Consider the following 14654-nt stretch of genomic DNA (forward strand, 5'->3'; position numbering starts at 1 on the left):
GCCTCCTGCTGATTTTCCAGAAACTCTGCCTTATCTGCTGCTGATTACCTGGATCAGGTGTGTTTGGCAAAAAAAGAGCTTCAATGGCAGGTTGGTTGGAAAACCTGTAGGATACCGGCCCTTAAGGACGGACTTTGGACACCCCTGCTGTAGAGGCTCCAGAGATGGTCAGTAGAGTTGTCTTCTCAATATTAGGCTTTTTAACTTCAGATATGCAGCTGAAAACTTTAGATAATTAATCCTGTGTGCTCAGTTAAAAGCAAAAACTTTCATCCTTAATGTTATAAAAGCTCAACAGTTTACAGTTTTATTAATAACACCCTGTGACCTACTCTTGTACTTCCCTGAAGTTTATATTCAATCTGAGCATTTTTGGCAAAAACACAACCAAGCTCACTCCCGAGGATGAATACCAGACATGAACTAAAATAGACATTAAAACTCTCAAAAAGACTCAGGAAAACAGTGCTCTCATCCAGAATACACTTTGGCTTCCCAAGCACACAAGTCAGTTCTTTTTTTTCTTCTTTTAAATCAGACGTGGAAAGACTGTTGCCATGCATAAAACAGCATTAGGTCACTTTCCTCTTGATGTTTGGATTGTAATTAATGACTTTTCACTTCAATTACACACTGGTTCAAATTCAACTTTCATGTTTTTTATTAGTCATAAACACACAATAAATAGTTTTTTAAATTAGGGGTCAAACTTCAGCTTAAGTAAAAGTTACAAAAAGATAGATTATTATTTTTGCCCTTTATTTGTATGCAAATTAAATCTCCTGGAATGCATTAATCGTTTTTGGAATAATAATTTTATGTTGATGATAAAGTGCTTTTATTTTCTTTAAAATTTTGTTTTTTTTAGATGGTGTGAAAAAGTAGGAAAATAAGTTTCTTGTTTCCATAATGAAAGTGAGTGGCAGGATAAACACAAGCTAAAGTGGATTGTAGAGAAAATGGAAGGGCGTGAATAATAAATAATTTCTGTTTAGCTAAAGAATTAAACCTTATCCGTGTCTGCATAATCATTCAAGGGGAAAATATGCTCTGCATTTGTTTGAAACCAAGCCTATTAAAAGCTGATAATGTCAACATGTCTGACCTTACTTCAAGGAAACAAACATGAGGGAATATGAACTCCAATGGTGGACGTCACCACTATGAAGGATACTGTGTGTCTTGGACAGCAGACTGCATTAGCAGGCATGCAAACAGTCTGGTCTGTCAGGTCTGTGTCTGAGAGAGTAATGTGTTTGGCTGCAGCTCTTGTCAGAAAAAAAAAATGACCTCCTCTCGAGCCTTTTCTTTTTGAAATCCCTAATATGTGTCTCGGAGCAGAACACAAAGATGAACACTGACAGTCATGTCAGCAGTCAGGTGTTGGCTTAGGAATGGTTTTGAGCAGAGATGAATTTGCGCTCTGCTGTTTGCAGACTGGACTCTCTGGTACCGATAAAGCTTTTGTTTCCAAAATTGCATTGGAACAATTAAGAAGACATTCATCTGTTTGTCAACTACATCGTTTTACATTAAAGCTCTGATATTAGAATTGATGAGTCGGACAAAGCCTGCTGAGACTTCGTTGTACACCTGCATGTCGAGATCGTGGACAACAGGAGGATTGAGAGTTTAAAAATATATATTCTCTGTGTGGACTTCTTTCTGCTCCCTTTAGACAAACAGTTGCTCCCTAAAAAAGGACCACAACAATGTGACAGTCAGAACAGCAACACCTGAGCTGCACGCTCTCCCCTCCTCTCCTGGAGGTTCCAGAGCCATTTCACACTAGATTAATGCGACCAAAGATTACCTCATGTAGATCATAGAGGACAGGGACCATAGTGACTGGATTCAAGGGTCGGAGAGGGATGAGAATTTCATATTTCACATTAGTGACTGGTGGGAGTCAGTCAGAAATGTTGATGTAAGGTGAGGACCAAAAGAGGTTCAGCTGTTTTCAGATTCTTGAAAAAACAGTGAAACTTTTCTGTTTTTCCTCTACAAATTTCTTTGATTCTACTCTAAGTTATTGCAAAGTATAAAACCATAAAAGGAAAACTACATTAGTTTGTTTGTTGTATAACCGACCATCTTTGTCTTTGTCGTTTTTGTGAAGTTCAGTTTTGCTTATTGATCTGTTAATTGACCGACTCTACAGAGCTTCAGTCACACAATTTGAATTTGTTCATTTGATAGTTTATAAAGCTTTCATGCTGCCAAATCCTGTTTTAAATATTTTTTTTCACTTGAAGCTTAAGTCAAAGTAACATTTAAATCCTTTATGCCCTGCGACAGACTGGCGCCCTGTCCAGGGTGTACCCTGCCTTTGCCCTACAGTAGCCAGGACAACCCAATGACTCCGAAAGGGATATGGCAGGTTAAGAAAATAAATAAATGGATCAACTTTTCTAAGGAGGACTCAAATAATTCTGCAAGTTGCTTCCACTCTGCACATTTTCTTTACAACTATTTGACACCAAAAATCATTGAACTAGCAGAGAGAACAGGGTTCAGCATCTTGTTTGGAAGTCACACTTTCAGTATTAAATATGGAGATTTAGTGAAGGCACTGATTTATTAGGCCAGATAAAATATCATTTGAGTCATACTGCATGGACACAATTTCATAGTTGTTTCATAAGTTACCTCAGCATGTTTTGCTGACATCAACTTCATTGATGCTGGAATAAAAGCACAATAATAATGAAATTGATTTTTCTGCGTTTTTCCAGATGCTCAAAGTGCTTAAAATGTGCATTTATTATTCATTCACTCCTTATTAATACTTAGTGATGGTAAACTGCCGTAACACTGGAATTTCCCAACTGTGGGATGAATAATAAAGGACTTTCTTAAGCTAATGATGCCAGTAGATATACTTTATTAATCCTTACGGAAATTATATCATTGTCTTTGCTCCATTTATCACACCACACAGTTAAATGTGATTAAGCATAAAAAAAATAGAATAAAATAAATAGTAAGTAAAAAAAAATCGATAAAAGGTAGCTGTAAATGTTCATAATTTAAAGAGTAAAAAACATAAAAATGATAGTAAAAACATATTAAAAACATTGATCAGTGACCATATATGCATCTTTAGCCCCTCTGACCATCATTAGGACATTCACACATTCACACACCAGTGGAGCCACATAGGAGGTAGGGAGGGTGAAACGTTTTGCCCAAGGACACAACGGCAGTTGATAGGGGGGAGCAGGGTTGGAGCCAACAACCCTCCGATTATTGGCCAACCTGCTCAACCACCTGAGCCAGTGGGAATTAAACGTATTTCTCAAGGTAAACATCACACCAACCTTTGGTGGTGTAGGACCCAATAAACAAGAGACCAGGGTAGGTGGCAGAAATAGAAACATTTAATGAATACATTTAAACATGACAAAACCAACAGAGAAGCAAGAAAATGACAAAGTAGATGACCTCAAAATAAGACAATTAGCAGAAGTGAAAACAGCTGTAGATGATTATTAACATGAACCTGGAGTGACAGCAGCTGTGTTTCCATTGGGCAAATTGTAATAAATAAAATAAATTTGCCTAATGGAAACACATTATTTTGAAAAACTTGCATTTATTGAAAAAAAAAGTTTTGAGCGAAAGGGGTTTTTGAGGCTTATCAAAATTGACATATTTCGCAAAACTGCAATGGAAACACTTTTTTAAATATATGAGTCATGTGTCGACAGAAAAGGTCAAACTTGCAGGGCGGGAGAACATGCAGAGCAGAGTTGGGAAACACTGATTTAGGAGACTTTGACAAAAATACCAAAAAAAGTTCTTAAACAAGTTTTAAAAAATAAAAATTTCAATTTTTTTGCAAATGTGAAATAAAAAATTGAACAAATGTTATCGAGAAAATATTGTAAGATATTGCCAAGCTAAAAAAATATTAGAAATAATATAAAATGTTAGTTTTTTGTAAAAGGTTACAAGAAAATCATTGCTTAAAATAATATATATCAATTTTAATATACCTCAAGCTTTTTTTCTTTTTTTTTAAGACACATTAATGTGTAGATCTTCAAGTCCAGGAATCTAGTCTTTCTAGCAGACCTGAGCTGAAGCCACACCTCTAAAGCATAAATGGCCACAACTCAAAATCTGCATGAAGCTTGACAGAAACTTGTTTCCTTTAAGGTTCCTCAGCAGATCAGCTTTAAGCTGTGAAGTTCTTCAAATAAAATCTGACTAAAATAATCCACAGGTGAGTGGGTGGAGTTAAAGCCAGCCTTCACAGAAGTAAATGACAAAATAAGAACAAAAGAAAATAATTAATCAAGCAAATCATGACACCATCCTGAAAATGTGTCTGTTTATTTAAACAAAAATATCCATAACTGGATATTTGAAACACTCAAAGGAAATTGTTAAATTAAATTTGAACCTTGCCTTAAGGTTGACTTAGAAGTTAGATTGTTCAAAGGAATTTGCTTCATATATAAGGTATTGAAACTGTTGTCAACGTTTTGTATGCAATATATTTTTTCATGCTTTATAGTAATAATCCGTTGAGTTCTATGTTGTCTGTCACTAAGAGCAGTCAATATTTCACCCACTTCTTTTCCTTCCATCCTCCTTCTCCAGTTTTTATCTTAAGATTACTGACATTGTAATCCCCCGTTGTTTCCTGGAAACCTTTCAGCACTTGTTGTCTTCTTTTCCTTCTAATTACAGTTTTCTAGTTCGCTCACAAAAAAACCAAAAACAACAAAAAAAAATGTCCCTGCCGGTGTTGAAAACTAATGAGCTAAAACATTACAGCCATAAATCCGGTGAGCAGTCCGGGCTGGATCGGCCCTTCTTCCCTCTCTTTTTCGGATGTTACAGATAAATATGCTGCAGATCCCATGCTGCAAATGCTTGGCAGACATTTCAATTCCTGCTGGATGAGAAGGGGATCTGTGTGTGTGTGTTTCTCTCTCTCTCTTTTCTTACTGGCAACAACATCTCTGCTGCTGGCAGGAGTCACCAGAATAAAAACAGCAACACCAGACTCAGAGGGGGGAAAAGCAAAGTGATCCACTGAACAAGAGACGCTGCCCTCTCATGATCACGCCAAGCGCCGTATCTTTTATCTTTCCCCGCCGCTCTCAGTGAAGCGGTAATTAGCCAGAGGAGAATAAAAGCAGCCGATCAGGAGAGGGGTGGTGCATTTTGGAGTGAGATGGCTAACAGAAACACTCTGGTGCTCCTGTGTGGACTCTTCCTCTCAGCACTGATCCTGCCCTCTCTTCAAGGAGGTAAGTGGACCTCAGGTGAACGTGGCCGTGACCTCTCCTCCATCCTCCGCACATATGGAGGAACAGGTGCAAGTTTTTTCTCTTTCCTCTGCAGAATTTAAATCTTTTTTAGTTTGTTCACTCATTTTTTAACACTTTCATCAGCTTTTATTCTGCCAATTTATGTTAAAAATGTTTTTTTGCAGTTGAAGCGAATAAAATTTGAAAAAATAAAAATAAAATGTTTTAAAAATATATATTTTTTGCATTGTATAAAATGTATTTAGAAATATTAAAAGTTATGCATCAGAGTGAGGAAATAGGTCACAATGAGCCTTTTTAAAGTAGTTTTAATCATAATTGCGTGATAGTCATGCCTGTATAATGAACTACAGAGTTCAACTGGATGTGCAGCTGAACCATAATAAAAAGTTACTTTTTTGACATTGTTACATGTAATTGGCTTTAAATTTTGCAATAAAACAATAAAAATGTGATGCTTTTTAACTAATTTCTCAATTACTTAAAAAAAAATTTAATGAACTTGGATAAGAAAGTCACTCTGAAAAGTTTGACCAGCGCTCAGACGGAGGGGCTAGCCTCAGTTCAGTTTGAAGTCACGCCTTATCTTTTTCAGACAGAGAGATATACAGAGAGCCTGTGAGCATGCTTTTCCTCCCACTATCATTCAGCTAGTCAGTTTGCCTTTGCTCCTCTTTTTTTTTTTTTTTTTTTTTCCAATTCTTTGATTGGTTCTCTGTCTGTGTTTTGGCTGAGATCCTCTGAGTTTCTGAACCCCCAAATGGAAAACATGTTCTTCATCTGGGGCTGGAAATGCTGCCGTCCAGTCCATTTCTTATTGAATTATTTGCTCAAAATTCACAGCTGTGTATGTTCCGCCGTGCTTTCTAGAGTCTTATACAAAAGTGCTGTGATTATTTTACTAGATTGCTACAATAAATGTTTCATGCAGATACAATCTCACTCTTTTTTGCCCTTTTTCTCTCTTTTTTGAAGACTACTTTCATTTATTCTCCTGAATATAATTTGCCACCTGCATCTCCACATTTTTCAGGTGTGTAAGGCAGGCAGAACTCCAGGCAACAACGTCTCACCACTTGCTTGCTTTGATCCTAAGCCCTGAATGTATTGATATCAAACATTTCTCGAACCAGTTCCATCTGTGTGTGTGTGCATGCACCTAAATCCCCAAAAAACTCCTTTGGTCATCGTCCGAGGATAAATTACCTGTGAGTAACGTGAACCTCATTAACACCCGCTTAAAGCCTTTGCACAGAAACAGCCCTCTGGATCGTCACAGAGCTGTTTGAAAGCTTTCCATTGACAGCTACAAACGAGTCAAGCTCCTAAAGAAAACATCTGGATCGCAGTTTGTTTGTACAAGTGTCGCATCCTTTGCTAATCTCTGATTATGTGCAGGTACGGCGGCATGTTTGTTGGCTGTAGAGAGAATTCAAATGACCTCAATAGTTTTTGGAGGTGGAGAAGGTTTTTGTTAGTAAAATAAACACATTTTTAACCGCATGTTAATAGAAGTTTATCCATTTGGGCGTAAATGTATTACTTTTTATTGCTAAATCAGTTAAAAGATCTAGTATTCCTTCTATTTTGTTACTATAAAGAAGCCAGTACTTGTGTTTCTGACATTGACAGACATGTTTCAGTACATTTATGGGTTCCGGTCAGTCAGTCTGCACAAACCTAAATGGGTCGTGATGGTTTCCTTTGAGCACCTGGAAGTCTGTTGGGTCAGAAATATAAAGCATAAGCCACAGAAATTTGCTCAGCTTTAGTTGAAGTTAAACGAAGTCAGAGCAGATTGGATTGCAAACTGTCACAAGTACTAATTATGAGGAGCAGCAGCCCCCCAGCTGCCAGTGAAACCGGCTGGTTTCAGGCGAGCCGTGTGTTCCAGCTCTGCTGGTACCACGCTGTAATCACCTCTTTTGCTTTAATCCCTGTTCAGGTTAGATTAAGACTCGGAGCAGATTATTGGATTAATATTGCATCCAGCCTCTGGAAATGAGTAACGGCACTCTGTGGTTGAGGAAGAAGACCATTTGAACCGCTAACAGAACAGAACCCAGATGTGTTGTTTTCTTTGAACAAAAGAATTTCTTTTAGCTTCTTCAGTGCTGGTTCCACTAAAGCATGCTCACTTGTTGACGAGCTTGGTGTAATTTGGAAGTGGAATGACTTCATTCTGCTCTCACCTGAACAGCATTTGCTGGGTTTCACACACTGACTGAATGTAGTACAGTAATGTGAAACAGTCATTCCTCATGAATCCATGTTTTATATGAAAGTGAGCAGTGATTACTGGCATGTTGGACACAGTAAAATACAGCCAACAGGTTTTCATCAATCAGATACATTTTTAAGAACTAGTTTGAAACCAATGTCCCATTTTTGTCAGTATTTTGGCTATCTTCATTTCACAATAAATAGTTCCATTATCCATCCATCCACCGGGTCACAGGGGCAGCAGACACTGAGGTGTTCCCAGGCCAGCCGAGAGTTGTTCCCCTTTTTTGAAGGGGCATTTTTAGTGCAAGCCTGTCTGGAATTATTTCTTAAATCTGACCGTCGTGGGAGGGATACAAAGTCCTCTGTCGTGAGGGCAAAGTGCGTTGTGCTGAGAAGTGCTTCTCTTTATGTGGGTATGCTCTGAAGCACAGACGTTTACATTTATATGCAAATCTAAATATAAGCATGACCTTTTTAAAGTTAGAAAACCGATGTTGATGTGTATATTTAAGTACTGGAAGCTCCACGCTATCGCTAGCAGACCGGCGATTTTTGGTGACGTCATCAAACCAAAGTGATGTCCAAATTATGGAACACTATTTTTTTCACAACTCTTCGTTTGGAGGGATAAATGAATGGGAAGGGAGAATGGCTAAAGAGAAGAGAAGTATTCGGATTGGGCCATTGTCTCTCCAGCGTGTCCTAGATCTCCCCCGGGGCTTCCACCCACTGGGACATACCCGGAAAACCTCTCCAGGGTGGCATCCAGGAGGGATCCGAATCAGATGCTCGAGCCACCCCAACAGGCTCCTTTCATGGTGGAGGAGAAGCTCTCTCCGGGTGACCGAGCTTCTCACCCTTTCTCTAAGGGAGCGCCCAGCCACCCGACAGAGGAAGCTCATTTCGGCCCCTCCACTCTGGAGCTAGGCGTGGGGCTGAGGCTTGCAGGCAAGAGCCTGGTGAGTGGGGCTCGTCCCACGGGCCCTGGTCTGGTCCAGCCCTCAAAAATGATGTGGGATCACTCTCCCATTGGCCCACCACCTGTAAGGGAGCTCAAAGGGGGCCAGTGCCATTGTGGTTTGGGTGGCAGGTGCATCAGCGGCCCAAACCCCTGTCATGGAACTTGACTTTTGGGACAATAAGTAGTTATAACTTTTAATTTATGTCAACATTTGCAAAAACACTCTCATTGTTGCAAATTTTGACATATATTTAACATCAAACTTCACTTCCTTAATGACCCTCCAATGAAAATTGTGTTTTTAACATGTTCTTGTAGCATTTTTTTTCACAATGGAAGACATATGTAAAATAATTTTAAATTAAAACTGCATTTCTGATTATTTCTTTATTCAAATTGTGATGGATCAGCCGTACATAAACCATTTAAGAAAAAGTCTACTTTCTTCCCCAACTTTAAGGTGAATTTCTGATGAACTCCGGCAGAAAACATGCCCTAGAAATGACTCAATTCTTAACATTTTGGCTAAAAACAGCATTATCAAAGTCAAAAGATCACTGGGAACACTTTTACAATAGTAAAACATATAGTTGGAGTGGGACTTTAACATCCATAACTCTGGAATTCTGTTCCAATTCTAAGACGATTGGTTGCTGAAAGATTCAAACCCCTTTTTTACAAGCACTATCCACCGTGAACTCAGCTGATGCAGTTACTCTATAAGTATTTGTGTAGCCATTTCTCACAGTTGGTGGTAAAAATGTCAGTTTCTGTTTAGCTCTCACTCTCCCAGCCTGCATGACTATAAGTCTTACCTTATTCTAGTCCTCATGTCGTGTTTGGTCTGCAGTCGGCTTGTGCCAAATGCTCTGTAAGAAACACATAAACTGAGATGATTCATTACAGCCTGATGCAGGCAGCCATCGCCAGGCTGTGAGGCAACAGTCTCAGCAGGCCGCTCGTCTTGAGCTGGCTTTTATTTTCCTGCCGTCCAAGAACTTCAAAATTTACAAGCAAAGTGACAAAATGGGATCCAACTTTAGTTTCTGTTTTGTCTTTTGCAAACAAAATTCTCAGTTAATTTAAAACAGGAAATAAAATGAAGTTGTGATGGACCTCCTTTCATCAGTTTAGTCTCAAATTCCTCAGAGGCAGACACAAGTGAGTCAGCACGATTTAATCAGTTTTTACTTTAGAAGGTTTCGTGGTCGACCGACGGATTTAACTTTAGCCAGTCTAACAGATAAACAGCAAAGAACACTTTACTTGTGAGTGAGTCAGTTCCAGAAGATGTCATGATTGCATAAATCCATCTCTGAGCTCCTTATATAACCTGTTTGCTCTTCTATCTCTTAGTCGTGGATCTTACACTGTTGATGGTTTTCTACAACCCTGCATACCTTAGTCATCTCTGAGTCATCAGTACTTTCACGGAATCAACTTTTTTTATTTCAATTTATCAAGGATTTCTGTCTGTTCCAAGTGAAACAACATCAGAAGGACAAGAGTTTCATAATATTTCTAAATTCCTCCCATTTCAAATAGTTCTACATCAGCAGAGAGAAACTAAAATACAGCGATATGAAGCAGGAAATTAGATAAATCAGGTGAAAATAATAACTTTGGCTTCCAGATAAAAAAAAAGGCAAAAGCAAAATGTTGAGATTATATTAAAATAGAATAAAAACTCAGACATTTTGATAAAAATAATATTTCTCCCCCAAAAAAATTGACCTAAGAAATACTTCAAATTAAATTAAATAAACATTTTTGAAACTCTAGGATTGGACTATATCATTTAAAATTCTAAATTCCTATTAAGTGTTACCACAGCAGAACATTTGGAAAACAAACACTAGATGCAATATGTGGTTATTTAACAAAAAATGGTTAAAAAAAATATTTAAACACATTTTTTTTTTTTTTTTTGTAAAAATTGTTCTACCGCAATGCATTGTGGTCTATATTTGCCAATATAATGAACATCGATGCACACTGGTTTTTTGCAAAGACTTTTGGGAAATTTCCAGGGCACTCATTTTTGAAATTGTAGATTCGGACAGCATTATAAAATGGTGAACGTACTGTATAGTGCACTATATAGTGCCGCACATTGAAGGAAATTCAAACATACCCTTTGTGTCATATAGAAGCTAAATAACTGGCAAAAAGTGTAAATGATTTTGTCTTGTTTGTTTAAATCATTGTCACCCTTTCTGAGTGGAGTTTGCATGTTCTTTTTCTGCATGTATGCAAACACACCTTTTCATAGGTTAATTGTTGACCCTAAATTGCCCCTTGGTGTGAATGTGTGTTATTGTTTAGCCCCGCAACAGACTGATGACCTGTTGAGGGTGTACCTAACAGGATCTGGCAACCCAGGGATTCAGCAGGTTGAGATGGATGGATGGTGCGTAAAAAATAATAGGATTGGTGCTACAGAACAGTGAGGTGTCTGATGTAATCTAGTATTATATTGTGTGATCTGAGAACATGAAATAATCTGCTTGTTTTCTGTAAGCCACATGTGTTTCAGACAAAGTGTTATTATGCTTTCACGTAAGTTTGTCCACAAATGTAAAGCTAATTGTTAAATGTTTCCAAGAGAGAATTTTCTAAAAACCGCAGTACATGCAGAAATGTCATTACTCACCAGCTCGTTGTGGCTGAAGTAAAACTCAGCGCTTTAGAGAAAAGTTGTAAAAACCGCTGTGAATATGGGGGAAAACAGGAGGAAAAATTCTGTCACTTGGCTTTGGTTTGATGCATAAAAAAATTAACATCTGACTTTCAATTTCCAAATGTATCCATCATACAGTGATCACAAAAACGCCTTTAAATATTCCTCTGGGATTGTGTTAAAATCTAATTGGTATGAGTATTTTTTTGTTATTATTTTAGGCTTATGTGAAAAACTTACTTTTCATTACCTCGCTAAAAAACAGAACTTGAACTGAGTTCTCTCTTTTTGTTTGTCTAAGTTTGCTAAACTACATCATTGTAATGAAATTCAAAACAATGAGAAGTGGAGAAGCCAAAACACTTGGATGACCACATGCTGTGTGAGAAAGGGATTTTCATGTAAGCCTACTAAACACCAAAATGAAAATTCCAGCCTTTGAATACCAGAAATTTCCCTGTTACTTTTGGGAACTTTAATTACACTGAAAAAATATTGAATAAACCTATTTCTCTAATAACTTCTATTGTTTTTGTACTCGGCTTCATGATGAGATCGTCTTTCCTTTTTGTCATTTGCTAGAAAATTTGAAGAATCTTTAGAACTTAATAGTTCTGACCATCTGACAAAGATTGGGAGAATTCTAAAAGGATTTAAACAACTTTTTAATTTTATCGTACTTATAAAATGTTGAATTCACGCCTGGTTTCACTGCACATTGAACAATGGAGAATTTGTTCAAGTTAGACATGCTTACATGACAATCCTTCTTCAAATCATTTGGAAGTGTGCTGCAGCTCTAAGTTTTAAAAGCTTTTCTTAACATATTAAAAGTGTATTTTTTACTTTTAGAAATCATACATGAAATCTCATGTTGGGGTGGAGCTTGTGGGTAAAAGCAAAATAGAAAATTCCAGCTTGTGGCATTTTTCTCATGATGGAGAACATATATACAATAACTTAAGCTTAAAATTGCATTTCTGAGTGTCTGTGAATCAGGGGCAGATGAAAAAATGCTATTAGAAAAAGGTTGTGTTTGTTACACAAAAAACAAATTCTAAAGCATCCACTTGCAGACAAATAGATCCATGGCTCAGAACTGTACCACTGGATAACTCCAATGTTTCCCGACATTTTTGTTCCACTGGTAATGTTAGGTTAGGGGTGTGAGGGGCTGTAAGCTAGTGGGGGAAGAGTGTAAACAGATGCAATGGGGAGGGAATGGGAGGGTTACTTCATATCAACGACAACTCAGAGATGAATTTCTGCTGAACTAATGCTGCTCTGCAGAAACTATGTCCTAGAAAACGACACAGGTTTTTGATTTTGGCTAAAAGCAGTTTAATCCTGTTGTCACAAATATGTGACAAATCACTTTGGCTCTAAAATGACCTAAATGTAGCATCAATTCATAGCTGTAAATACATGTATGCATTTGAATATAGCTCAATAGATGTTTGTAGTTACTACTAAGCGCTTTCAGTAGATGTTGCAATGGTTTTACTCATATTGTGCTAAACTGTAGATGACCTGCAGGACTTCATCACTCAATTACATCTGAAGGATCTAGTGCAAAGACACTGCAGGTTTTAAGGACAATCAATGCATCAGATTTCTTTTTTTCTGCTGGAAACATGTTGATTCTAATAGCTTTGTGAAGTCCAAATTGGTCTCAAACTAGTTGCATAATCTGTTACTCAGAGGAAAGAACATTTCTTAGGCAGACCTACAAACAACTGGATCTGAAATTCTTGCCTTTGATGAAATTAGATCAATTACAGTAAACAGCCACAGATGTTTTTAACTTCACTACAAGGGTTTTATATTTGCTATACCTAATCAAATTCCCTTAAAAAAATAGGTAAAAAGTTTCCTGCAAAAGAGATTCAGCCTCGAATGATCCCTTCAGCCCGGTAATTCATTCTTTCAGATTTTTCAGTTCAGTCTCATGACTCGTCTGGATTCTCGAGGAGTGTAAGTGCATGAAGATGACTTAAATTATGAGGATCATGAAAAACATTCACTTTACTAAAGCAGGTCAGGCCTTTTGGCAAAGGTCAGTTTGTACCGCTCTTGGATGAACTCTTTGCACTCCGCAAAAAAAAAAAGAAAGACAAAAATCTGTTGTAAAATGAGGGGATTCTGAGCAATAGGAAAAGTGGAGCAAACTCACTTTTACACTTGCCTGCCGAGACAGGAAATCCTTCCTTTGATTGTAAATCGAGCGAGCAGTATCAGGAACAATTGTCCTGTACTTGTGGTGCCTGCAGCTGTGATTTATGTGTCCGAACTATTGGCATGGAAAAAGTGTCAGACTTTCAGGAGCACATGCTCTCAGATGTCACATGCATTGTCTTGGGTGTTTGATAATGAGGTGCAGAGTCACTGGAATGACCAGCACTCTTATCACTTTGTATGAGCTTACAGGAGTTTCATGGTTACAACAAATGAAAGAAAACCAAACAATTTAGGTCCTCACAACTTTTAATTTATTTTAACTGAAAATATTTAGTGAAAAAAGAATATTCTTGATTTGATCACATTAGCTTTAAGTTAATTCTTTCCCAAAACGTCTTAAAATCTTTTGATTGATGCTGCTTTTAGCCAAAACGAAAAAAAACTGTTGTGTTTGGGGACAACGTTTGTGTAAAGCGAAGGAGTTCATCAGAAATTCCCCTCTAAGTTGTGGGCGGGACTATTAGTGCAGAAGTAAGCCTCCGCTTATATCCCATCATCCCTTTGCCTGCCCTCTCTCCCGCTAGCTTGCAGCTCGTCACAACCCCAAAATAACATTCACATAACAAAAAAGAACAACTTGCAATATCAGAGCAATCCTGCAGTACAGTTTTCAGAAACCAGCTCAGACAAGGAAAACTATGACATTAAAGAATCTATTTGCCAGATTCCAAATTCTTCTATGCTAGTGAAGATGGTGAAGTCATCGAGCGAAAGTCACGTTCAAAATCAGAGATACTATTTTACGATAACTCAGTTTGGAGGGGAAAATGTTGGGGAAGAGAAAAAGGAAAAAATTTGGATCGGGCAAAAGTGTCTTCTACTTCAGACGTCACTCCCACTTGATGATGTCATCAGTAATCGTCGATCAGCTAGGTTAGTGCAGAGCTGCCAGTGGTCGGAAATACCTTACAACTTTGGTTTTATAACTTTAAAAAGGTCATACAGAAACAATAAGTCATTACGTACATTTAAGTATAAACTTCTGTGCTTCAGAGCACACCTAAAGCGTTTTTCTTTTCCGCGGCACAGTGCCACACGTCTCGCCCTACTGACAGTGAGATACAGAAGTACCCTTAAAAACACTATTTCAGACTCCCCTTTCCCTTCAAATGCCCAAACTAGGGCATGAATTCAGATTTGACCATTGTCGACAAGTGGATGCTTCAGAACTGGATCGCCCATTAATACTGAGAGTTTTTGGTTTTAAATCTGCTCCTGATTCATCCTGATTTAAAAAAATCAACACTAAGAAATGCAATTCTAA

The 14654-nt window shown here is 37.8% G+C and overlaps 1 protein-coding gene across 21 annotated transcripts in view; it reads left to right on the forward strand.

Annotated features, from left to right (window-relative positions):
• The first annotated feature begins 4028 nt into the window (after nt 1–4028).
• Nucleotides 4029–14654, forward strand: part of elna (elastin a) — a 62538-nt gene continuing 51912 nt past the window's right edge. For 9 of the 21 annotated variants that reach the window (XR_004948909.1, XM_036214845.1, XM_036214847.1 and 6 more), the window contains exon 1: nt 4032–5264. Coding sequence is in view for 20 of the 21 variants with exons in the window: in XM_036214845.1 (XP_036070738.1) it covers nt 5189–5264 (76 nt within the window). In the remaining variant the exon portion in view is untranslated. Of the gene's footprint in view, nt 5265–14654 lie in introns of all 21 variants that reach the window. The other 12 variants (XM_036214833.1, XM_036214844.1, XM_024277365.2 and 9 more) reach the window with 4 other exon arrangements.

The sequence above is a fragment of the Oryzias melastigma genome, linkage group LG13, assembly GCF_002922805.2.
Source record: "Oryzias melastigma strain HK-1 linkage group LG13, ASM292280v2, whole genome shotgun sequence".
NCBI classification, from domain to species: Eukaryota; Metazoa; Chordata; class Actinopteri; order Beloniformes; family Adrianichthyidae; genus Oryzias; species Oryzias melastigma.